The following is a 25785-nucleotide window of genomic DNA, read 5'->3' as shown; positions in this document are numbered from 1 at the left end:
TCTTCCCCTTGGCAACCACAAGTTTGTTCTTTATGTGTGTGAGTCTGTTTCTGTTTCATAGGTAGGTGCATTTGTATCATATTTTATATTCCAAATATAAGTGATATCATATGGTATTTTTCTTTCTCTTTCTGACAGTAGTAACATTTTTATGTACTGCTTATTTAGGAAGTAAAGCTTCAATAAAGACTACCATTTACATAGTCCTGTAGTGTGTCAACACTGCTTAGTTAGGTGTTTAGGAGATAGCATATAATAGTGAGAGAGCCTAGACTGCGGAAACAGATATACATGTAGTATTTTAATTCTGTCTGCATCTTGTTCATTGTTAAACTATTGACCTCTTGAGCCTCATTTCACTTATCTTGAGTATAGAAATAAAATCTATGTTAAGGTATTGTTAATGTTACATTAAACATATAGAGAAGTAAACAGTATACATTTATTTAAAGGCAAGTATTTAGACTCTTTTAAATGCATATTATAATTCACAAGTTTTTAAAGTCAAACTTAATGTTCCTTACAACTAGATAAGTTAATATTTTACAATTAAAAATGTAATCATGGGGGAAAACATAGGCATGTTGAGTATTTAATTGCTCCCAAAGAGTGGTTGGTTAATTCAGTGTTGATTAAATTACTGCTAGATATCACCTCCTTTATTTTACATTTATGTTCATAGGTATTGTATTCTCTTCATTTTTACAATTGACGTAATTCTCATTAATTCACATACCTTACTGTGGTTGACAATGAACTCAGTAAGACATGTTTGGAGATATTAATTACTCTTGTATGAAATTACAAAATATTATTAAATGATAGTAAGGGATTGTTTAATAATTTTGTTAGGGTAATAATGGTATCATGGTTATGTTTTTTAAAGCCTTTTCTAGTAGAGATTATAAAATATAGGCATGAAGAAAATATGACAAAATGTTAACAATTGTTATATCTAGATGTGGTGGTTATATCAGTATATTGATATATTCTCCCTGTTTTTCTGTATGTTCTTAAAATTTTTCATATTAAACGTTTTTTTTCTTTTTCATTGTCCTTCATTTCTTTTAATTTTTACTGTGAAGTAAAGATACACCCAGACACCTCAGTACCCATCACCAAGCCAGGAAATGGCACGTCACCCTACTTAAGACCCTTCATATGCCCCTCTCAGATTGCACTGGTCTCCTCTGTCAAAGTCATTTGTATCCTGAAATTTCTGTTACTTGCTTCCCTGTTTTTCTTTATAGTTTTTATCACTTTATGCTTTTATACTTAAATAATATATTGTTTGCAGTTGCCTGTTTATGAAACAGAATAAGTAGAATCATACTTTAATCTTTTGTTGTTTCTTTGCTCAACATTTATTTTTGAGATTCATCCCTGGTGATTTAATCATGAAGTATTTCATTGTATGATTATACCACAATTTAATGATCCAGTCTACCTTTGGTGAACATTTGGATTATTTCTTGGTCTTTGCAATTATGAGCAATGCTGCCATAAAGATTCTTGCACTTGTGCAAGGAATTTTTTGAGGGCACATAGCCTACATTGGAATTGCTGGGTCTTTATGTATGTGCATGTTCAACTTTCTAGGTAGAACCAACTTGTTTTCTTTTTTTCTTTTATTTATTGAGGTATAGTTGATTTATAATATTATATTAGTTTCAGGTGTACAACATAGTGATTAAAAATTTTATGATTATACTCCATTTAAAGTTATTATAAAATATTGGCTATATTCCCTGTGCTTTACAATATTTCCTTGTAGCTTGTTTATTTTATACATAATAGTTTATACCTCTTAATCTCCTATTCCTATATTGTCCCTTCCCACTTCCATCTCCCCTCTCGTTTGTTCTGTATGAGTCTCTTTCTCTTTTGTTGTATTCATTTGTTTGAATCATCTTAGATTCTGCATATAAATAATAACATACAGTATTTGTCTTTCTTTGTCTGACTTATTTCACTAAGCATAATACCTTCCAGGTTCATCCATGTTGTTGAAAAAGGCAAATTTTCATTCTTCTTTATGACTGAGTAGTATTCCATCGTGTGTGTGTGTGTGTGTGCGCGTGTGTACATGTATGTATATATAGAGAGATATAGACAGATATACATATATATATGTAATATATACAATCTATTTATTTACCTATCTAGCTACCACATCTTTATCCATTCATCTGTTGATGGGCACTTAGGTACCTCTATATCTTGGCTATTGTAAATAGTGCTGCTATGAACATTGGGGTGCATGTGTCTTTTCAGATTAGTGTTTTCATTTTTTCCAAATATATATCCAGGAATGGAATTTCTGGATCATATGGTAGTTCTATTTTTAGTTTTTTGAGGAACCTCCATACTGTTTTCCACATTGACTGCACCAATTTTTTCAAATTATTAATGTTAGCACAAGATTGCTCCCTCAAATTCTGAAATCAGATAGAGACACTTGACAGAAGAGGAGATATTTTCATTAAATCCATTCTACTTGAAAAGGAGTTTCTGAAATAATTGTTTTTTTAATTCTGAAAAAGTATGTGTTGCATATCTATGTGTTTAAAATAAAATCTATGAATAAATTGATATTTTCTCCTTTGCTTTTTAGTGGAATATTTCAGATTATTTTTTCCAAAGAGGAGAAACTATTGAAAAAGAATTAAATAACGAAGAGGCAGCACAGCAAAAGCAGGCGGAAGAGAAAGGAGTGGTTTTAAATCGGCCGTTCCACCCTGCACCACCGTTTGATTGCTTGTGGTTGTGTCTTTATGCAAAACTGGGTGAACTATGTGTGGACCCCCGTCCTGCTGTCAGGAAGAGTGCAGGGCAAACTCTGTTTTCGACAATTGGTGCACATGGAACTTTACTACAGCACTCAACGTGGCACACTGTTATTTGGAAGGTACTGTAAAATAGCTTGAGTTATCAGTTCTTAATTGAGATATGTTTATATACTTTTTCAATTAAACTTGTTCCTATTAATTTAAAATTTTTTTAATTTTTAGTTTTTTTATTGAAGTCTAGTTGATTTAAAATGTTGTGTTAGTCTCACTTCCACTGAACATGATTCAGTTATACATATATATTCTTTTTCTTCCTATTAATTTTTAAAGAAGAGTTTCCGTCTGTGCATTTGGCAAAACAGAAAATGTTAGCTTTGTCGTATTTTTAATTGCACCTCACATAGATCAGATTAAATACTAAAAGCCTCATCTTTTTATCTCTTTATCTCCTTTGCACTTCCCTTTCTCCTCGTTTTCCCCTGTGGTAATAAAACTAGTAGTTGCTAAACCACTACCTATAATTCAAATATAATATAGTCAAATGAAAATTTTATAAGTAAAGAATTTCAGCAATAGTGAAATTTACTTGCAGACTCACCAAACAAAAACCACCTCCAATTTGTAAATTCCATGTTTGTTCATTAAATATGCAGTTTCATATTTTAATTTTTCAATTTTATCTTCTTTTTAAAATGTTCTTACAAAGTCAACAGCTTATTAGTGAGCATCCCCTCTTTGCTAAAAGCTCTCTGTTTTTTGTTTAATCTGTTCCATTTTAATAAAATTCTATTTATAATCTTTTCATTGCTTCTGTGAATTTTTGAAATCAGCAAGTTTGATGATAGGCAAAATGGTAAACCTTCATTGTATTTAACAATGTTTTCAGTTTAATAAAAAGACCCCAGAATGTCTTCTTAAAAAATTAATAATGTATGTTCCCTAATAAAAATAATTAAAAGCCCTGCTCCCCACTCCTATGTCTTCTGGTTTTCTTTGTTTTTTTTTTTACTAGCTGCACCACGCGGCATGAGGGATGTCAGGGATCGAACCCGGGCCCCCTGCATTGGGAGCGTAGTCTTTACCACTGGACCACCAGGGAAGTCCTCTCTTGTGTCTTCTGTTTCAACTCTATCCCCTGGCTTCTCAGTTCACAAACATGCTGAAGAGTCCTTTACTGTTTTAAAAAACAAACTGATATTTTCTCTGATTCCTGTTTTCTTTTCAGACAGCTTCATTGTTAATCTTGCTGCCTAAATCTCAATAATTTTTTTTCTTTCTCACTTCCTCTGCATTCCCTTACCCCCTTGTAATTTGATATACAGATTATTCTACTTCAGAATATCTTAAACATTAGCATGTAACAGAATCTCCTAGAGGACTTATTAAAGAACAAATTGCTTGAGCCACTGTCCCCAACCCCCTAGAGTTTCTGATTTCTTTCCCCTGGCGCGGGGACTGAGAATTTGCATGTCTATGAAGCTCCCAGGTGATGCTGATGGTTCTGAGACCATATTTTTAGAACCACACAAATTGTTCATAGGCTCTACAGGTAGTCTTCTAATTGCCAAGTCTCTTGCCCTATGCTCAATCCTTATCCTACTCATTTTTTGTAGTATTTAATACTGCTGATTATTTTTTCCTTGAAATTTCTCTTCCTTTGGCTTCTGTTCCACAGCATGCGTATGCTTCTCTGTTCAATTTTTATTTTATTTTTTTGGCTCCTATTACTTCCTCTGATTCTACATTTTAAATGTAAATATTCCCCAAATCCCAACCGCTTCCTGCTTGAATTTTTTCAAGCACCTTCATCCAGTCCTGAAGTTTCAGCAGTAACCTCTGTCCAGATGTCACTCATAGTTATATATTTGCCTGGATCCCTCTCCTTAGCTTCATTCCCTTCTTGTATGTTACCCCCTAGATGCTCCATTGGCGCCTCAGCTCAGTAAGTCTGAGACAGTAGTCTATCCAATTTATTTTAATTTTTCATATTCCATGACCTTAAGGATAAACTTAATATAAGGACACCTCTGTTGGTCAGTTTCGTCTAATATATGGGGATTGATCAGAATGTCAGGTGTAATTCTTTGTAACAATGCCTAATTTTCTATGCTGTTACTTGAGCTGTGTTATCAATACTTTTTATATGCATTGTTATAAATATTTAGGTTCTCTTTCATCTATTGGACCGAGTTCGAGAGTCTTCTACCACTGCAGACAAAGAAAAGATTGAGTCCGGAGGTGGCAATATTCTCATTCATCATTCAAGGGACACAGCAGAGAAGCAGTGGGCTGAGACATGGGTTTTAACATTGGCTGGAGTAGCAAGAATCTTCAACACTAGACGATATTTACTGCAACCTTTAGGTAGATACACAATTTTTTTTTCTGAGTATACAAATAATTAATGTTAAAGGAAATTTGGAAAATACAGGAGATTCTTTAAAGTTCATATACAATGCTACTTTCCAAGAATAATCTATCTTAACTGCCAATCTTTGTGTTATGTGTGGTGTGTGCGTGAGCATATGCACGTTTTCATTCATTTCACTGAAAAAATATGTACTGTGCACCTACTGTGGGTGAGTCTCTAGGGGATACAGTGATGAGCCAAATGCTACCGTCCTTGCTATATCATGGGTATGAGGGAAGAACTATAATTACATAAATAAATACAAAATTGCTACAATGATCAGTGCTAAAAGGAGCGTATAATAGATTGTGTGCTTATAATAGATATTTGACCAGGCCAGTGCGATATGTATAGGCTTCCCTGAGAAAGCAGTATTTTATCTGAGTAGTAGTTCATCAGGCAAGGGTAGGAGGAACTGGGAAGAGCCTTACAGGCAGAGAGAATGTGTAAAAGAGATGGGAGAAGATTGAGGAGATGGGGATGGTGAGGACGCCGGCATGTTTGAAGGTCTGGGATGAAGAGAACACGGAAAAGTGTGATTCCACGTGAGGATGTAGAGGTAGAGAGAGGCCAGAGCATGGAACACTTTGTAGGTTATGTTCAAAAGTTAAGACTTCATTCTAAGAGCACTGAAAACCACTGGAAGGTTTTATAAACATGATGTGATATGATCAGATATGCAGTTCAGAAATATCACTTCAGATGGTATGTGTGGAATGGAATGTCCACAAAGAAGAATGGTAGGATACTGTTAGACTGGTGAGGAAACTGTTGGTGGTGTAGATCAGTACCTCTCAACCAGGGCCAATTTTGCCCAACCTACTCCCTCCCCCCACAGGATATTTGACAATGTCTGGAGACAGTTTTGGTTGTCACAACTGGGGAAGGACATGCACTACTGGCTTGTGGGGGGAGTAGCAGCCAGGGATGCTGCTACACATCTTACAATGCACAGGACAGCCCCTACAGCAAAGGACTATCCCACCCAAAATGTCGGTAGTATTGAGATTGAGAAACTGTGGTGTAGATTATAATACCTTCCTTCAATGCTAGTGGTAGGGATGGGAGTGGTTGAGAAAAGTGAACAGAAGTACTTTTGTACATAATTGTGAACAAGTTGTACATATTATTTTTTTAATTTATTATTTTATGGTTGGCTTTTTTCCCCCCTCATTATGTTAAAGCATAAGCATATTTACTCTTTTCATAGGCATTTTTGTGTGGTGTTCATCATGGGCACTTTAGGGCTCTCTCTATTTTATATATACACATACATATATATAATGTACATACATATACATTTTAAATCTTAGTTTTTTGTTTTCATGTAAAATTTACATATAATGAAATGCACCAATCTTAACTGTATGTTTGCTGAGTTTTGACAAATAAGCATCATTTTTAATACCTCTGTGATAGTTACTTTATCTTAAAAGCTAAGAACTAATAGGTAGATTTAGATTTTTAAAAATGAAGACATGATGCAGTTCATGTAGCTTTGATGATTTTTTATAATTTGAACACTAGGAAATGGTTTTTATCATTTTAGAATAAGATTATGGTGTCAGGGTGATGCTCATAGAATGGTTCAGAAGTGTTCCTTTCTCTGCAGTTTTTTTTTTGAGTAGTTTGAGAAGGGTAGGTGTTAACTCTTCTCTAAATGTTTGGTAGAATTCACCTGTGAAGCCATCTGGTTGTGGACTTTTGTTCGTTGGAGTTTTTAAATTACTGATTCAATTTCATTACCAATAATTGTTCATATTTTCTGTTTCTTCCTGGTTCAGTCTTGGGAGATTCTTTCAAAGAATTTGTCCATTTCTTCTAGGTTGTCCATTTTATTGGTGTATAGTTGTTCATAGAAGTCTCTTATGATTCTTTGTATTTCTGTGGTGTCAGTTGTGACTTCTCCTTTTTCATTTCTGATTTTATTGATTTGGGCCCTCTCCCTTTTTTTCTTGATGAGTCTGGCTGAAGGTTTGTCAATTTGGTTTATCTTTTCAAAGAAGCAGCTTTTAGTTTCATTGATCTTTTCTATTGTTCTTTTAGTCTCTATTTCATTTATTTCTGCTCTGATCTTTATGATTTCTTTCCTTCTACTAACTTTGGGTTTTGTTCTTTTTTCTCTAGTTCCTTTAGGTGTAAAGTTAGGTTGTTCATTTGAGATTTTTCTTATTTCCTGAAGTAAGCTCGTATTGCTATAAACTTTCCTATTAGAACTGTTTTTGCTGGCGTCCCAAAGGTTTTGGATCATTGTATTTTCATTTTCATTTGTCTGTAGGTATTTTTTGATTTCCTCTTTGATTTCTTCAGTGATCCATTGGCTGTTTAGTAGCATATTGTTTAGCCTCCACATGTTTGTGGTTTTTTGCAGTTTTTTTCTTGTAGTTGAAAATTTTGCCATTTGCAGCAACATGGGTAGACTTGCAGGGCATTATGCTAAGTGAAGTGAGTCAGACAGAGAAAGACAAATACTGTATGATATCACTTCTATGTAGAATCTAAAAAATACAACAAACTAGTGAATATAACAAAAAAGAAGCAGACTCACAGATACAGAGAACGAACTAGTGGTTACCAGTGGGGACAGGGGGGAAGTGGGGCAATATAGGGGTGGGGGACTGGGAGCTGCAAACTATTGGGTATAAGATAGGCTACAAGGATGTATTTTACAACACTGGAATGTAGCCAGTATTTTGTAATAATTGTAAATAGAGTGTAACCTTTAAAAATTGTATAAAAAATTTAAAAAATATTTTAAATAATGCGGTTAATATTTTTAACATAACCATGTGCAATATATAATTATACCTAGTCTTTTAGAAAGAAGACTTCTTCCTAGACATAGAGTATATTAATGAAAGAATTGCAGGGTTTTTTCCTTCCTATGGCATGGAATATTCTAAATCTGAGACTTGGTCACCATTCTGGTGGGGAAATGTAATGTTTCATCTGACTTTTGGGCTGGAATGGCAACAAGCAGAGGTATTTTGTTTTGTTGTTTTGATAGTTTTTAGACAAAAATTTTTAAAACTCCTTGAACAGCTTACGGAAAAATCTGTTTTTTATTGTATGTAAATTATACTTCAATTTTTTAAAAAAAAAAGAGTATGGAGAGGAAGAGGCATATAACTGGGCAAGTGTTATCATTTATCCTATAAAGGCAGAGCAGTACTTACTGTTTTATACCAGACTTAGTTCCAGCTTTCCAATTAACTGAATGTTTCCTCAGTCACATGGGTTTATCCCTTCTTGAAAAAACATCTAGTCTTTGATAGCTTTTGTGAAGTGAAATTCTTTAAACCTCAGTTATCTCTGTTTCATAGCCTACTTATGTTATCCTTTGTAGAATGTCAGTTTCTCTGATTTTTGCATTATTTAAATACAAATAGGTGGGTAATAATCCATGCTACTAACAAAGCCATTGGGCTAGATGTCTGTAGGAACAAGATCATTTTTTGCTGGGCTTTATAGGAACAAACCACACCTGGCCATAGAGAGTTTCATTATAAACGTGCTTAGTTGGTCACAGGAGTAGAGCAAGAGATTGAATTGATTAGTGGAAACAACAGCTACCATTCAGCCCGTGCTCTGCTGATGGTAGATCAGTCGACTCGGTTTTACATGGGAGAAATAAATTTAGACTCATTGTAAAAGGACAGTCTAATCTTTATGGTGCATTTTCTCCTGGCAACTCACTGATAGGGGGAAAAATGTTTAAGAAAATTCTGCTACTGTAAAATTATTTAAATATGAAAACCAAAGTGTAAAGTTAAGATTTTTATGGAGTATGATTTACAGTTTATTTTAAACATTTAGACAGATAAAAAAACGTGTATCATACTATTATAACTTTTCCAATATGCTTAAGAATGGGAACATCTTACTTAGTCATTAATAAAGGTAGATGGATAGACTGAAGATGTTACTGAAAAGTTTTTGTTTTCACCCTCTTAAGTTTTTATTCTGTTCTCCTTAGGCAAAAGTACTAGAATAGAAACATGTATACATACATTTACAGAGTTTTATTTTTAAGACCAAAACCTTGTTTGATATACTCATTATCCTCTTCTTGATGCTGTTTGTTCCTGTAGCTGACAAAAAGTTTTTACTGGATTTTTGGGTTGTAATGATTTTAATTCACATTGTTAGTACCTTAGCGTATTTTTTCTAGTTCTATAGGAATTTAAGCAGAAAAATAAAGCAAATAAACTTTAAAGTGTCTAATAGTAAGAGAAAACTTGATCACTTTTATGGTGATAATTTTTTTTTTCCTCTTCCTAATATAGGAGATTTTTCAAGAGCATGGGATGTTCTTCTTGACCATATACAATCAGCAGCACTCAGCAAAAACAATGAAGTATCTCTGGCTGCGCTGAAAAGCTTCCAGGAAATTTTACAGATTGTGACCCCTGTCAGAGACTCAGATAAGCCTGAGACACCACCTGCAGTTCATGTCCCTGTGCCTGTCCTTTTAGGGTCCATATCAGGCCCTGGCCTGAACAGGCCATTTGTAAGAACAGATTCCATTGGAGAAAGACTTGGAAGATATAGCAGCTCTGAGCCACCCATAGTTACTGATGAGCTTGAAGATTTGAATCTCTGGTGGGCTGCATGGAATACCTGGTATAGAGTTGGATCTGAAAGCACTAAGCCTCCTATTACTTTTGATAAACTAACTTTCATTCCCAGCCAGCCTTTTCTTACAGCTTTAATTCAGATATTTCCAGCTCTTTACCAACACATAAAAACTGGTTTCAACATGGATGATTTGCAAAAGTTGGGAGTCATACTACACAGTGCCGTTTCAGTCCCAATAAGTTCAGATGCATCCCCTTTCATTCTTCCATCTTATACTGAAGCAGTTTTGACAAGTTTACAGGAAGCTGTACTTACAGCTCTAGATGTTCTCCAAAAGGTAATAGAATTTTAGTGGCTGTCTAAGCAATATTGCATATGGTTCTCTGGAACTTTTTTTACTTTGCTATATATTTTTTGGGATAAATTCTGGATCATCAAGATTGTTGTGTATGTATACTTTGGGATGAATTCAAGATTGTAAAGATCCAGTTATTTTTAAAACTTTTATTTTTCTAATATATTTTAAAAGATATTTCAGGTTTATTTTGAGAGTCTTTAAGAAACTGCTTGCATTCTCTTGCTTCTATTCACCAGCTTTTTTGGTTTGTTCATACAACTCTTCACAAGAGGATATACTTTTGGAATGACAACTTTAGTAAAGTATTTCTATAATTAGAAAATTAATAAGCCATGGGATTATATTTTGGTTTCTTTCATCTGTACTTAAATTTAGCTCTGGAATTGTTGGAAGCCTATATTTTTTAAAAAAGGAGTAAGAATAAATTTATAAAGTATTTTTCTCACAGAAATTTTAAAAAGATATATTTTAACCTATGTGTGTTTTGTTACTGCAAAATATATATGTATATATATATTAAAACAGACCTAAAAATTATTGAGCAGATTCCAGTTAGCAAGCAAGACCACATCAAAATCAAATAATTTTTTTAAACTGTCAAGGTAATTATTAGCACAATTCACAACAACCAAAATGCTAAACAAAAAAAATGCCACCTGAAGAGCCAGCAATCCCAACAAAGTAGCTATGACGTTCTAACAAAATTAGAATGCAAGTATTAGAATCTGATTACACATGTGTTATCAGTAGCCACTTGTGTACTGAAGATCATGTATTCTAATTAAATGGTTGCCTTGTATCCAACTGGATTGAAGAAAACTTTCACAGTAAGAATGGTGGTTTCTACTACACCATAATACGCCTTGAATGACTCTGGAGGAAGTCTAGCTGAGCAGTAATTCCTTGATCTCTTTACCCCTAGTTACACTGTGCAGAGAAACAAATTGCGTAGAAACTTAAAATCTAAGAGAATCTGGCATTTTAAAAACTTTATTATAGGGATATCAGTTTTCCATAATTGAAATCAAAAGAGCTGCTTTTATTTTCAGTGGGGGAAGAAAAGTAGCCTGTCAATAATAACTTTTTTCTCCCTGACTGTGAACATAAGTTGCTTATACACTGCCTTAGAGGGAATGGAAAAGTTAATATATTAGAGAAAGAGAGCATAGGCCTTGTGAGATACCCATAATCTAGAACTTTCAGATGTTTAATTCAAGCTTTTATATATGTGTAGAGGATAGTAAACAAAAAGCAAACAACAAACCCCCAAAACTTTTTTCCAGGGAGAAAAGTATATAATTTTATTTACAAAAAAAACTGCTGCTTTTGCAATAAGAAAACAAATAGACTCATTCTTCCCAACTACTAGGAATTTGTTCTAAGCTTTGAACTTTTAATGGCTTTTAAAGCAGTATATACCTTCAGTTGGAAACTTAGGAAGTTTTATTGTTGGAAACTTAGGAAGTTTTATTTATATAAATTGATATCATTTTGCATTACTAATTTTCACTCTAGCCATTGTTTATTACTTATGTGATTATCTAAATGATGTTTCATAATACTTGAATGTGATTCAAATATATGGGGTCTTTAATATTTCCTAACAGAAAACATATTTCATTATTAGTAAAGAGTGTTTTTATTTTTTCTTTCTTTTTTTTTTCCAAGTAAGGGTGTTTTTATATTTCCCCCCACAGGTGTCAGAAAATTTTTTCACAAGCAAAATTTACTTGCTTTGGGACTTTATTCATAAACTAATAAGCTATTCTGCAAAACATTTTATTGATTAAAAGCTGTTTTCCTTCCTAAAGGAAAAACTCATTTCTAATTTCGTGTTTACCTTTACATTGTTTAGGGTTTCAGGGTCATAGTCTTTTCCTTGGTTTTCAAATCACTAGTTCACAGCCAAAATGATTTAGTCATGTAGGCTAACTTTTTTTTTTGGCCAAGATATTTTGGCATACATGGGGGACCTGAGAATTAATATTATCTGCTTTCCCTGAGTTCTGAGATCAGGAGACTGCATCTATCTTATTTATTGCTACACGGATTGAATTATTTTAAATGACTTAATAAGAGAAGGCTTGTACCATGTCAGAGGTTAGATGTCCAGTTTCTTTTCTTTTTTTCACATACACAGTTTTCAAGGACTAATAGGAACTGTTGTCCAGATTGCTTATTGATTCTTAGCTTTTGGACTAAAATCTGTTACCAGATTTATATATAGGCTTTTCTGATAAACTTCAGAATACTGAAGAAAGCCAATAATAACTTTTTCTTAGATGAAGTTTGTTGTAAAAAAAAAAAAAAAAAAGAGTTGGTTCCATATTATGCATTTTAAGATTCCAGAATTCAACTGTAACACTATTAGGTTTTTTTTTTTTTTAATAAAGGATCACTGAAAATCAAAACATATAGTCCAGGTCATTATTTGTTGCTAAGGTATTTTCAGAAAAATTTTGATACTTAGTGTTCTAAGGTCTCCACACAGACTTTTCCCTCCCTCCCTTCCTTTGTCACTGAAAATAAAAGAATTCATTTAGGGTAATTATATCTTTTCCACAGTAATTACTACTTGTTTACTTGTAAGAGTTAAGACTCAGCAAGGGGTTCAAAAGAAGACCCTGAAACTATTAGAAGTAGTTAGTAGAGAGAAAGGCTGTATACCTTTCAAGTTCATGATTCACTGTTTCTGAGAAAAGTAACCAAGTAGGGAAAGATGGTATTAGATATCTTTGTTCTACTTTCACATTGTAATTATAGGATAATCTAACGTACTAATGGGCAGCACTTTGCTTATCTACTTTGTACCTGAAGATAATTTTATCTAAAACACCAGTTAAAGCTAAATGGCTCCCTTTTCTCTGAGGGAAAATAAAACTAGTCTTTTATCTGACAGGTTATAAAAGCCATGATTGCATGAAAATATAAAGTGTTGTTGCACATCTTTTTAAAGAAATTCCTTAAAATTTTGAAATGCTTTGAATTTTGATTTTGTATTTTGAGGGTACCTCAAGTGTAGAATGATCATGCTTTTTGTTTTGTAAAGCACAAATATATTTTAGATACTCCATAACATATCATTAAATATTTTTCGCACAGAGAAAAACGAACACTAAAACAGGAAAATATGAAAGGATGGGAGGAGAAAACACATCTGTTGCTAGAGAAAATAAAAACATAAGATTTATTTTTAAGTACTTTCAATGTATTTGAAATAATTAAAATCTGCAGTATCAGAATATGTATTCTTTGTTTTATGAAATTATTTGTAGTATTAAGTTTAATTTCTATTAAATTTTTTAAATTTGTTTTAAATCAAGTCTATATATTTAGATACATTAGACACTAAATATACTTTGCCCTGTTAAAAATTAATATACTGTATACATTTCTTTTAGAAACAAATTTTTATTCATAACTTATTTTCCCGACTGTAATGAACATGATTATTTGTTAAAGTCTGTGGACCAGGCATGATGCAGGAATCAGCTGTCATTTCAATAAATTAATGCCATCACTTAAGTAGAAGTCAATATCATCTTAGTCAGTGAAGCATTGTAAATGGTCTGATGGGTATATTACTGAACAAATGATCAGATTGTGGAACCTCAGAACTGCCTGGGATTTCTCTTTAAGTGCTTGCCCTTTGTTTAGTCTGCTAAGTAATAAGCCACACTTTTAATTAAAAAACGTTTTTTAGCTGATTAATACATTTAGCCTACACTTTATCCAATAATAGTTTAAAATAGCTTAAATGTCCTTCAGGGCTTATAAAAAATTGTATAATACTTAACATAAAATAGGACAGTCTTTTCGATTCTTTGGTTAAACAAAAGCATATACAGTAAAGAACTTAATGGAGTTCAGATTATGCATTCTACTATTCATATATTGTTTTTATAGGCCATCTGTATAGGACCGGAAAACATGCAGATAATGTATCCAGCTATATTTGACCAGTTATTGGCATTTGTAGAATTTTCCTGTAAACCTCCACAGTATGGACAGCTAGAAACAAAACACATTGCAAATGCAAAATATAATCAGGTAATTTGCTATAAATTATATTTACTCTGTAAGATTTCATGGCTTATAAATATAGTCAGTTCCACTTAAGATGGACTTTGATTATCCCAGAAAATTTTCGTTCACAAATAAACTTTCATATGTATGTTAACAGTTTAAGCTGAAAAGAAACACTGTTTGGAAGACCTTTTCTGTGTTCCTTTTGTTTGTTTGTTTGTTTATTACTTTCTTTTCCCAAGCGGTTCTCCAGAAAGGTTGGCCTTTCATGTTACTTTTTCTTTGAAGTTCCTTTCTTTTTGTCCTCACCCCACTATAAAATGTCTTCTAAATCCCTAAGCCTAATCTTATCTAAAAGATATCTGCAATACAAAATGAAGAAATCTGTGTGTACTAAATAAGAAGTCTACTACTGGTGTGAAATTTAGTTGGATTTTACATAAAAGATTTTTATAGCCATAGTTGGCAAATTTTAACTTTGTTTTGGCTTAGGGGAAAAGTAAATTTCTGAATGCATGCACATGCTGATTTTGTTCACTCAACATAAAAATTATAATCTTACATGGTCCGAAACGTAGTTTTAATGTGTATTAACTTTTCTCATTCTATTTGTCTTGCAACACAATGGAATCACAATAGATCCAACTATTTGCACCGGTGAGTTAAATTTCCTAAAATTGTCCTAACCTATTGGCAACAAATAAAGTACATCTTTCCCAGTTTTTGATAGAATGCTCTATGTACTTTTTCTGATAGTTTTAATTTTTGCCTGGCTGAAAATTATTCTTTCATGAAGTACATATCTCTTTGAAAACTTTGCATGTAATATAATCTGGCCTAAAACCAAGGCCTAAACTTTAAGACAAAGAAGCTTTTACTTTGAGAACAATGTGATTTCATTTAATCTCATTTTTATTTTAACTCTGTGAAAATATTACTTTCTAGGCGGAATGGGTAGCCTTGAATTATGTACCATTTGCTGAAAGGTCTTTAGAAGTAGTTGTGGATTTATACCAAAAAACAGCCTGTCACAAAGCAGTGGTGAATGAGAAAGTACTCCAGAATATTATTAAGGTATTTTTTTTTTAATTTCCCTACTTTCATTTAATAATGTCAGTATTATTGAAATTTCTCTTTAGGTAATAATATATTATCATATATTGAGATAAATGGAAAATATAATTTGTTATTATTTATAGTTACTCTTCTCCAGCATTCATGGATATTATTTAGGAAGCCGTTTTTTTAAAACGAGAAGGTTTTTTTAATGAAAAATATTTTAAAGTAAGAGTGCATTAGATTTTTTATGATTCTTAAATTTTGCCACAGAAGACAATAAGCATCCTGTTTCTTAGGACAGGATGCTCTATGATTTTGGGGCAAATGAGCCTGAGAGTGTTTGTCATCTGTAAAAGAAGGGTAATACCAATATAAATTTCATGTCTTAACCATTAAGAGATTCAATTGAGATATGGCATTTAATGATACTTGCCAAGTAGTCAGTGTTGAATAAAAAGTTAGGTTCCCCCTTCCCTCAATAGACAAGGAAATAACTACACTGCCTAGGGGATCTTGGCAAGGATTAACAGAAGTAACATTTGAAGAAGGAGTACCAGCAAAAAGGGAGAAGGAGATATAGATCAATTAAGCAATATAAAAGATCATGGTATATTTTTAAAGCAGTGTTGAGAAATCCCACTTAGGGAGGTGGCAGGGCCTGGAATAGGTCTGAAAAAGTGGCTATGGGTATTACAAGCCATCATAAGGCATCAGATTTTATTCTTTAACCATTGAAGGTTTGAACATGGAGGAGTGACATGAATCAGTTTGTATATTTTAAGGAATTAAATAATCAGTTTTCTGTACTCTGGAACACTTCATTGATGACACTTACTACATTGCATTGTGGTTAATTGGACAAGGCTCTTCCTTCCTTAGAAATTGTGAGCTTCGTGACAGCAAGAACTGAATTTTCCAGTTCCATATACATTTACTGAGTATATACTATATGCCAATCTCTGTATTAGTTGCTTAAATATTTAAAAAAATAAATGTATAAATCAAATATATTTGCTGTGCTTAACATTCCCTTGACATTGGTAAAATATTAATCTAGTAGTAAACCATACTTTTCATTTATCTAATCTTGAGTTATAACATGTTAATTCAGAGTGGCCGGTGTATAATTTAGTATTCTTTTGTTTGCATATGACAAAAATTCAGGCTCTGACTAACTTTAACAATAAAGGGGCAGGCTTAGTTGGAAAATTCAGAGATGGAGGGCTTTAGGGTTGGTTGATCCAGTGGTTCAGTAGTATCACCAAAAACCAAAATTTTTTTCCCTGTTCTGCTTTCCAAGGGGTTGACTGCATCCTAACTATGTTTCCCCTCATAGTTGTAGGCTAATAAAGGGATTATATGTCAGTAGCAGGTGTGTGTGTGTGTGTGTGTGTGTGTGTGTGTGGGTTTATCAGATTCTTCCTAAGTTACTAAAATTAAGTGAATCGGCTTTAGTCCCATGCCCAGTCTTGAACCAGTGATTATGGCCAGAGAAATGGAGTAGATTGATTGGCTTAATAAACTAATCATCTCTTTACCCTAATTTCCAACTGGATGTGGGGAAGGAAAAGGGATAAATAGATTCTGGGTAGGCGAATTATCTGTTAGTAGAGGCCCGTTTCATGCTAATATGTAATGGTTCACATGTTCACTGTGTGAGTATTCAGTAATCATTTGTGTGGAGGATGATGAAATCAGGTTTTATGTTCACTCCGTAACATGAAAATATGAAAATATATCTCTTCTACTCTTTATCTTTCTCAGACTAGAATTTTTATATAAAAGCTGAATTTTCAGTCTAATGCACATTATCAGACGATATGCTAAAACTATTTTTTTTTTTTTTTTAATTTTTATTTATTTATTTGTTTATTTATGGCTGTGTTGGGTCTTCGTTTCTGTGCGAGGGCTTTCTCTAGTTGTGGCAAGCGGGGGCCACTCCTCATCGCGGTGCGCGGGCCTCTCACTGTCGCGGCCTCTCTTGTTGCGGAGCACAGGCTCCAGACGCGCAGGCTCAGTAACTGTGGCTCACGGACCTAGTTGCCCCGCGGCATGTGGGATGTTCCCAGACCAGGGCTCGAACCCGTGTCCCCTGCATTGGCAGGCAGACTCTCAACCACTGCGCCACCAGGGAAGCCCTAAAACTATTTATTGATGGTGCTCTGGGATAACTCACTGTGATAGTTTGGTCAGTCTAGTCTTCTAGTTGTTGGATAGTACTATGACCAGAGAAATTCATTCTGAACCACTGAATTAGTTCTTTAATGATTAACAGCAACCTGTCTCAGAAGTTGACCAATTAAAAAGTAAGTCTCAATATTTTAGTCACTAGACATAGTTCAAATGCTGTGCTGTGTCCTCAAGGGTTAAAGATAAAATAAACCAAGTTCTTGAATTATCAATTTTTCTCAAATATTTGGAAAAGGAAAAAAAATACATTAAAATGTTAGTGTAGGATATAAAATTCAAAGAATTTTAAAGATAAAGTATAAGACTTCAAAGTAATGATACTCTAGGCCATGTTTACCTAACCATTAGTGAAAAAATATAAGCAGTATTGATCTCTCTTGGATGGGAGAAACCCCATCAGTCAAATTATTTTCTGCCAGGAGAACTATGGCAGAATGCTCTAATTTTATAACATCAAGTTGGAGAAGCTGCAAAATTGTAAGTTTCTTACTCTTAACTTTTCAGAAAACATCCCTATTTTTTATGATGCGAAACCGAGGTTCAAAAAGGTTATTCAATCCTTATTCAGGGTCATTGTTTATAAAATGGACATAGGACTTAAAAGTATATCTTTCTAGGGAATTCCTTGGCGGTCCAGTGGTTAGGACTCTGTGCTTTCAGTGCTGAGGGTGCGGGTTCTATCCCTGGTCGGGGAGCTAAGATCCCATATGCCTCGGGGTGTGGCCAAAAAAAAAAAAAATGCGTATCTTTCTAGGCAGTGTGATTTGAGGAACATGTCTGAGAATTGGTCTTTCTAGAAAATAACATCCTATTTAAAATGAAAATACCTATGTTATTATTTTTTGCTCTCAGCTATAGTCTTTTTTAAAGTAATTAAAGCTGTGTGTGTTTGTTTTAATTAGTACTTATCTTAAACTGTCTTTATTTTCACAGACTCTTAGGGTTCCTCTCAGTTTGAAGTATTCCTGCCCTTCTGAAAGCACATGGAAACTAGCAGTATCTTCCCTCCTCAAAGTTCTTTCTATTGGGCTACCTGTTGCCCGGCAGCATGCTTCTTCTGGAAAATTTGACAGTATGTGGCCAGAACTAGCCAACACTTTTGAAGACTTTCTCTTTACTAAAAGGTCAGCTTATTCATTTTTACAGTTAAGACAGTCTTTCAGGAAGTACACATTACACCTGTAATTGCTCTAAAAACAGTATTTCTCATTATTCATTAACAAAGTAATTGACTCTTAAGATTGCTAGATTGTATACAAAGAAGAAGTGGATTAGGCATTTATCCACTGGGTACATTATCTGTGAGCAGTGGAGATTTTTGCTCTTCACAGTGTTTTGGTTGTAAGACAGACAGGGGTCTATATATAAGGTCACATGAATGCATCATAATTAAGGAGCCATGGTTTTAATTCAATGAAGTTAAGAAGATCCATTTAAGAAATCTGATGCCCATTTAGCATTACAAGAGAAAAACAACTTCAGAAAATGAGTTTTTTTTTAGAATAAATAAGATCATTGGTAATAATGAACAGCTCTTTAAGATGTTTAAGTTTTGCAAAGAAGAATGGAATTTTCATTGTATACTCTCCAACTGAGGGTGTATCTTAAGGATGCTGTTTTGACCCCTCACTGAATGAGAATAGGGTAATTAGAATACGGAATTTTTTGAACGAGGAGTCTGCTGCAGTCTGTCTAGAGCTGTACTGTCTAATACAGCAGTCACTAGCTACCCTTAACTTACATTTTCAATTAACTGAGTCACATTAACAACTCAGTTCTTCATCCTCACTCGCCGCGTTTCACCATTGCCGTGTGTGGCTAGTGGTTGCTCTAGTGGGCACTGCAGACCACTGAACATTCCCATCATCACAGGGAGTTCTGTTTGGCAGCACGAATCTCAAATGTGCCATTTTACTAAAGGTGGACTTATCCGTAATAGCTGTGATAGGTAGGTAGTCTTCAGTCCTCCTACAATCTAGTTTTCCTTTGTGCTATAGTGGTGAAATTCTGTGACAACAAAAGTTTTTCTGTTTTTTTTATCCATTAATCATTTTTTAAAACTATAGAATGACGAATGTGTCATGTACTGCTATTTAATCATTAAAAATTATTAGTTTGAAACCATTTAAATTATAAATTTCATGTACTTGAAGAAAAACCTACCTTGGCATATTGATAATGATCAGATGAGTCTACAACAGAAGGATTTAACTGAAGAGTTTCTATCTTTCTAATGTGGTTTAGTTATTAAGTAAAGAAAAGTTGTAGAGTGCAGAAGGTTAACTTTCATTTTTCTCTGTAAAGGCTTATCTGATATTTCAGAATTGGAAGTAATGACATGTGATCGTAATTTCTGTTTCCATAACTGGTCAGACTTTGTTTTGCTTTCTTATATATTTCTCAACTCTAGAAATCTTATTAATACCAATGCAAGCATATTCTTTGTATTGAATGTATGCAGGAAAATCATAGTGACTCACAAAGCATATTTAAGCAAATTATGTTTTCATTTTTAAAATAACCCTGGGTATTTGAGTTCCTTTGTGGACTCTGTTGCCTAAGTCACTACGTTAATTTGTATGAGGCAAACATTTAGAAATTTAAACTTTTCTTTTTCTTTCTCAATTTTCTGTCTGTGTATGCATGTTGCCCTATGAATAAGTTGAATGAGCTTAGATCAGTTTTTTTGAAATGAGTAAAACTTCTTTAAGAATTTCTTTTCCTATGACTGAGTCTTTCCACCATCTTTCTTATTCTCACGTTTCTTATTGAACATTCTTCATTTTGCAAGCTTTGTTCTTATTTTATTAAATTCAGTTTCTTAAGTACTTTGTGTACAAGAAAGTAGGTAGAGAAACAAAGGCCTAATAATAGGTAATTAACATTTTATGTAATTTTTGTATTCATGCAGTTGTAGTATAATTTCATTACAGTATTTTGCCTGTTGGAGGCCCTACTTACATTAAAGGTTTGAGTATATTGAGTATGTTGAAAAGTCACACAGTTTAAGAAACAGTTAACATAGAGGATAAGAGCATTGACTCAGGAGCCAGATTACCTGGATTCAAATCCCAACTGTACAGCTTTGTAACTGTGATATTTTGTACAAGTTATTTATCTTTCAGTGACTCATTTTCCTCATCTGCTAAATAGGAATAGTAATGCTACCTAACTCATAGGGTTATTGTGAGGATTAAGTCATTTAAATGAATGTTTAGAATAGTTCCTGGAATGTAAGCGCTTCTATTAAAATGCTTGCCCCTACTATTATCCTCATAATCATTATTTCTTTCACTTAAGAGAAACTGACATTATCCATATCCTTTACCATGAAACAGCTATATTTTAAACTAAAAACTTAAAGACCAAAACTCTAAATAACTGGGACTAGGAAGTTTACCCCTAAATTTGGGGTTTTTTTAAATGGCTAGAAAAAAAATAAAGGTACTGAATTCTGGTACTAAGTAACACAGAATCAGTGTTCTAAGTTGTGGTTATTCTAGTTACACATTTAAGCCTTCTACTACATGAAGTAATAGAAAGATACCCTGTATTGAGAGTCAGGAGACCTGTGGCCTACTCTTGACTCTGCCACCTACTTTCTGTTCACCTTGAACTGGTCATTTCCTCTCAGTTGGCATCATTGTCCTTAATTGTAAGACTAAATTAATTGATTTGACTAGTTGTAAAAGTCCACAGTTATTTTATGTATTTTGACTTAATGTTTTAATCATTGTTTTTAATTGAATAGTTTACATGGATAAAGCCAATTTAGTTTTTATTTCATAGTCCAAAAAATACCTTAAGGCTCAAAGTGAAAGCTTTTATTAGTTAGTTGATGATAAAAATGCAGTGCTCACTAAGAGAACTTAAAAACCATGCACATTTTCACAGTTTCATGAGAAGATTTTGCCTTTGTTTTTGTTTTCCAAATAATTGATTACTTTGGAAAATCACAAACTGTTAGATTTTAAATTTTATTTTATGGCACATATACACAATGTTCTATAATTGAAATCCATCAGGAGTAGTATTTGAACAGTAGGAAGAGTGTTTTGGGATGTTGATTGGAATAGCATGACTTAGGTTTTTAGATAATATGAATATTTGAGTATCTTTTATATTGGAACATTTTATAAGTTTTTTAACCTAATTACTGATACTCAAAGACTGTGTGAACAACCATGCCTTTCTCTGTGATGTTTCCCAACTGTTTATGGTCTGCAAGCTGCTTTCATACAGTAACAGTAACAGTACAGTAACAAAGAAAACAAATAAAACCAAAATCAACTAGAAGAAACGAGAGGCTTTGGACATCACTGAGGACTATCATAAGTGAATGAATTGTTTAAATGAGTGAAAGAAAAACAATTAAAAATGAGAAACATAAGGACTGTAACCTGGTGGACACCTAAAGTCTGTTAGGAATTCATTCAGCCACCCTTTGAGTACCAAAATATGGTACTTGTCCTCTAGAAGACAACGTGGGCTAGTGGGAATTCAGACAATTAATGGTCTGTTGACCTTCAATTAAAAATCACTAAGTACTACCCAAAAGAATTGAAATGAATGTGTTCACACAAAAACTTGTACACTAATGTTTATAGCAGCATTACAACAGCCAAAAAATGAAAACAATCCAAATGTTCAACTGATGAATGGGTAAATTAAATGTGATATGTACATCCATACAGTGGAATATTCAGCCATAAAAAGGAATGAAATACTGATGCATGTTACAACACAGATGAATCTTGAAAACATTATGCTAAGTGAAAGAACCCAGACACAAAAGGCCATATATTATGTGATCTCATTTATGTGATATATCCAGAATAGGCAAATCAGTAGAGAGAGAAAATAGATTAATGGTTATCAGAGTTGGGAGGAGGATAGAATGGGGAGTGACTACTAATGGATACAGAGTTTCTTTTGGAGGTGATGAAAATGTTCTAGAAGTAAAAGAGGTGACCATTGCACAACTTTGTGAATATACTAAAAAGCTGAATTACGCAATTTAAAAGGGTGAATTTTATGGTGTATGAATTATATCTCAAAAGATAATTTTAATGTACCATTCAGAGAGAACTGATGAAAAATACACATAATACTTTATCAGTTTGAAGCCTCTTTTCTTTCAATAAAGATTCATGAAAAAAAATTTTTTTAAATTACTAACTACTGTACTCCTCAAACTTAGAGACTATACAGATCTTATATGGCCCATTTGTACCTGCAATATTGACTATCTCCCTTTATAATTTATAGGTAAATTCTGTTAATCATCTGTGTTTTTAAAATCTCAACCAATGTTTTTTGATATGCTCACAGTATCTAGAAAGGATACTAACTATAAATTAAATAAACATTAGTGTGAGTTCTGAGATCAGAATATTCAACCTGTGCACAATTGAATAAATTCCTGATTTTATTGATCATTAGGATTAGGAAGAGTGAACCTTTCAGCTTTGTATGCTACTCTCTTCCCTCATTATAAGATATTTTAAAACTACAGTTCAGGGGCTTCCCTGGTGGCGCAGTGGTTAAGAATCCGCCTGCCAATGCAGGGGAAAACGGGTTTGAGCCCTGGTCCAGGAAGATTCCACAGGCCGTGGAGCAACTAAACCTGTGCGCCACAACTACTGAGCCTGCGCCCTAGAGCCCGTGAGCCACAACTACTGAAGCTCGTGCGCCTAGAGCCCGTGCTCCGCAACAAGAGAAGCCACTGAAATGAGAAGCCCGCGCACTGCAATGAAGAGTAGCCCCCACTCGCCACAACTAGAGAAAGCCTGTGTGCAGCAATGAAGACCCAACACAGCCAAAAATGAACAAATAAATAAATGAGATCTATTAAAAAAAAATGGAAGTCTCAAAAAAAAAAATAAGGTTCAGTGTTTCTGATATGTGATGCCAATAATATTAATACTGTATGTTCCTGATAAGCTTTTTTTTTATTAGTACAATAGTTAGCCAATTGGTATTTGTCTTTGTGTGTGTGTGTATTTTAATACCTGTGATTAGATAAACCAAATAATACCAAATAGAGCAAAAATAGCTCTAGATACAAAACTCTATACTGTACCTCTAAATCTAAATATGATAATACTATTTTTACATTTATAACTTTTATAAAAGAGAAGAACTTAGGCTCAAATATCATATAAATCTAGGTTCAAATTGTGGCCTTGTCATTTATTTATGATGTGTTCTTGGTCATATTAGTAGCCATTCGAAGCTTCAGTTTCCTCTTCTGTCAATTACATGATAATACATGTGGTTACTGTGGAACATAGGAGATAATGTAAATAAAGCTCTTAATACAGTGGCTGGCTCTCTAATTTTTGCTGTCGTTATTATTATTATAATCATTACCATCCTATTCTCAGCTGTTTTTAAGTGCTTAATATTTCATTGTTTCATAAGTTTAATAGAACTATACTGCTCATTCTTATTCAGAGCCACAGGGTCTAGAGTTAGCTTTGGTTCCCTCAGAACTGTTGATTTATTCTGATCTTGTTGGAACACTGTTCTGTTTTAGAAAGTCTGAATCAGTCCACTTCTTTCCATATGTTCTCTATCTTTCACTGTAAAGATATTTAGTATATTGTATTTTTTTTTTTTAAAGAAAGAGACTTTTTTTTTTTATTTTATTGATTGATTGATTGATTGCTCTGTTGGGTCTTCGTTTCTGTGCTAGGGCTTTCTCTAGTTGCGGCAAGCGGGGGCCACTCTTCATCGCGGTGCGCGGGCCTCTCACTATCGCGGTCTCTCTTGTTGCGGAGCACAGGCTCCAGACGTGCAGGCTCAGTAATTGTGGCTCATGGGCCTAGTTGCTCCGCGGCATGTGGGATCTTCCCAGACCAGGGCTCGAACCCGTGTCCCCTGCATTAGCAGGCAGATTCTCAACCACTGCGCCACCAGGGAAGCCCCTAGTATATTGTATTTATTACAAATTAATGATCAGTGGGCTGTCGCTGAGTGAATAATTCAGCATCTTGACCAAGTCTCTTTTAACTCTCTCTGAAATCACTGGCAATATAAGTGAATTCAGTTTTTGTCACTGGCAATATAAGTGAATTCAGTTTTTGTCACAGTGGTAATTTTTGCTGTAACTCCAGATGATAGTATCTTTACTTTTCTTTGTTTTTCATTCATAGTATTAAAAGAAGTTTTGTTCTACAGATTTTATTTAGTTCAAGATCGGACTAAGTATTTTTGTAGCTAGAATTTCATGTTTGTAATTAGCTTAGTCATTTATACTAATTAATTAAAAATACTGTTCTTTTAAATAAATGATAATGTTCTAACTTGGGTGAGAAAATATATTCTTTTGATACTTGAATTCTGTTTGTTTATTTTCTGTTTGTATTTTAAGGAAATATTTTACCTTTAAAAATCAAGTCTTTTATTTATTTATTTTTTAGCATACCTCCAGATAACCTCTCCATTCAAGAATTTCAAAGAAATGAAAGTATTGATGTTGAGGTGAGGAAGCTATTTAAAACATTTTCCTGTGACCATTTATGAAAACCAAATAGTAGAAATGTTGAAACTGTAAAATTGCTAAAAAAAAAAAAAAAAGTAAAGTGATAGGTTGAGCTTGAACCTAAAAGCCTTAAAACACAAAGCTTAAAGTTTAGTTTTAAAAGCACTGACATTTATAAAATTACTTTCTTATATTTGTTAGCTTTGTGCTGTGTGCATGTTGTCCAGATACTTAGTTGTGTCCATTTAATAATTTTAAAAAGCAGTTGATTTAGTAAAATAAATCCATCAGTCAGTGAGCATGTATTTGAGAGCTTACTTTATAGTTTGACAAATCAGATGTTTGTATTTAAATTAATCAGTAAGTTGCTCAGATTTTTCTAATTTTAACCAGATGTAGAAGCAAATAATGAATTTTTTTTAAAGAAGATATTTTGCTGATTATAAATGGAATTTAAAGAAGTAGTTTTTGGTTATGGATTTTTTTTGTTGGGGGGGTTATTTTTTCCCTTTAAGTGGGATAAGGGAACTTTTAAATAAATCAAATCAAATAAATTACATAGAAAGCATAGGCATCATATTGATATATAGATGCAAAATATTGCCTTTTGTCCCATTGCTATGTTAACTCTTGCAAACTCTTCTTCAAACTTTTCTTCTTTCTCTTCAAAAGGCAAAATAACACATTGTATGTTAGAAATAAGCTATTTAACAAAAATGAATATAACTTCACTTCTTAATGGCTTATTTTTATGGTTCTAAAAGGAGATTTAAATCATGTTCTTAATCCTGTTTTAGATATTTTATTCTAACATGGATACATTTCATATGCTGATTTTTTTCTCCAGAGCGCTCTTTGCACTTATCATGTTGCAGATCAAAATTTATTG

The 25785-nt window shown here is 33.4% G+C and overlaps 1 protein-coding gene across 5 annotated transcripts in view; it reads left to right on the top strand.

Moving 5' to 3' along the window:
* Positions 1-25785, top strand: part of MON2 (MON2 homolog, regulator of endosome-to-Golgi trafficking) — a 204650-nt gene that overhangs the window by 78496 nt on the left and 100369 nt on the right. For all 5 annotated transcript variants that reach the window (XM_082422679.1, XM_082422677.1, XM_082422678.1 and 2 more), the window contains exons 24-31: positions 2615-2908; positions 4955-5153; positions 9486-10114; positions 14042-14185; positions 14801-14818; positions 15107-15235; positions 18344-18534; positions 24835-24895. In XM_082422679.1, the coding sequence (XP_082278805.1) occupies positions 2615-2908; positions 4955-5153; positions 9486-10114; positions 14042-14185; positions 14801-14818; positions 15107-15235; positions 18344-18534; positions 24835-24895 (1665 nt within the window). The remainder of the gene's footprint in view (positions 1-2614; positions 2909-4954; positions 5154-9485; positions 10115-14041; positions 14186-14800; positions 14819-15106; positions 15236-18343; positions 18535-24834; positions 24896-25785) is intronic.

The sequence above is a fragment of the Balaenoptera physalus genome, assembly GCF_965194825.1.
Source record: "Balaenoptera physalus genome assembly, chromosome: 13".
Classification (NCBI taxonomy): Eukaryota; Metazoa; Chordata; class Mammalia; order Artiodactyla; family Balaenopteridae; genus Balaenoptera; species Balaenoptera physalus.
The sequence above is the reverse complement of the archived record's forward strand: the minus strand, read 5'-3'. Positions and strand labels throughout refer to the sequence as shown.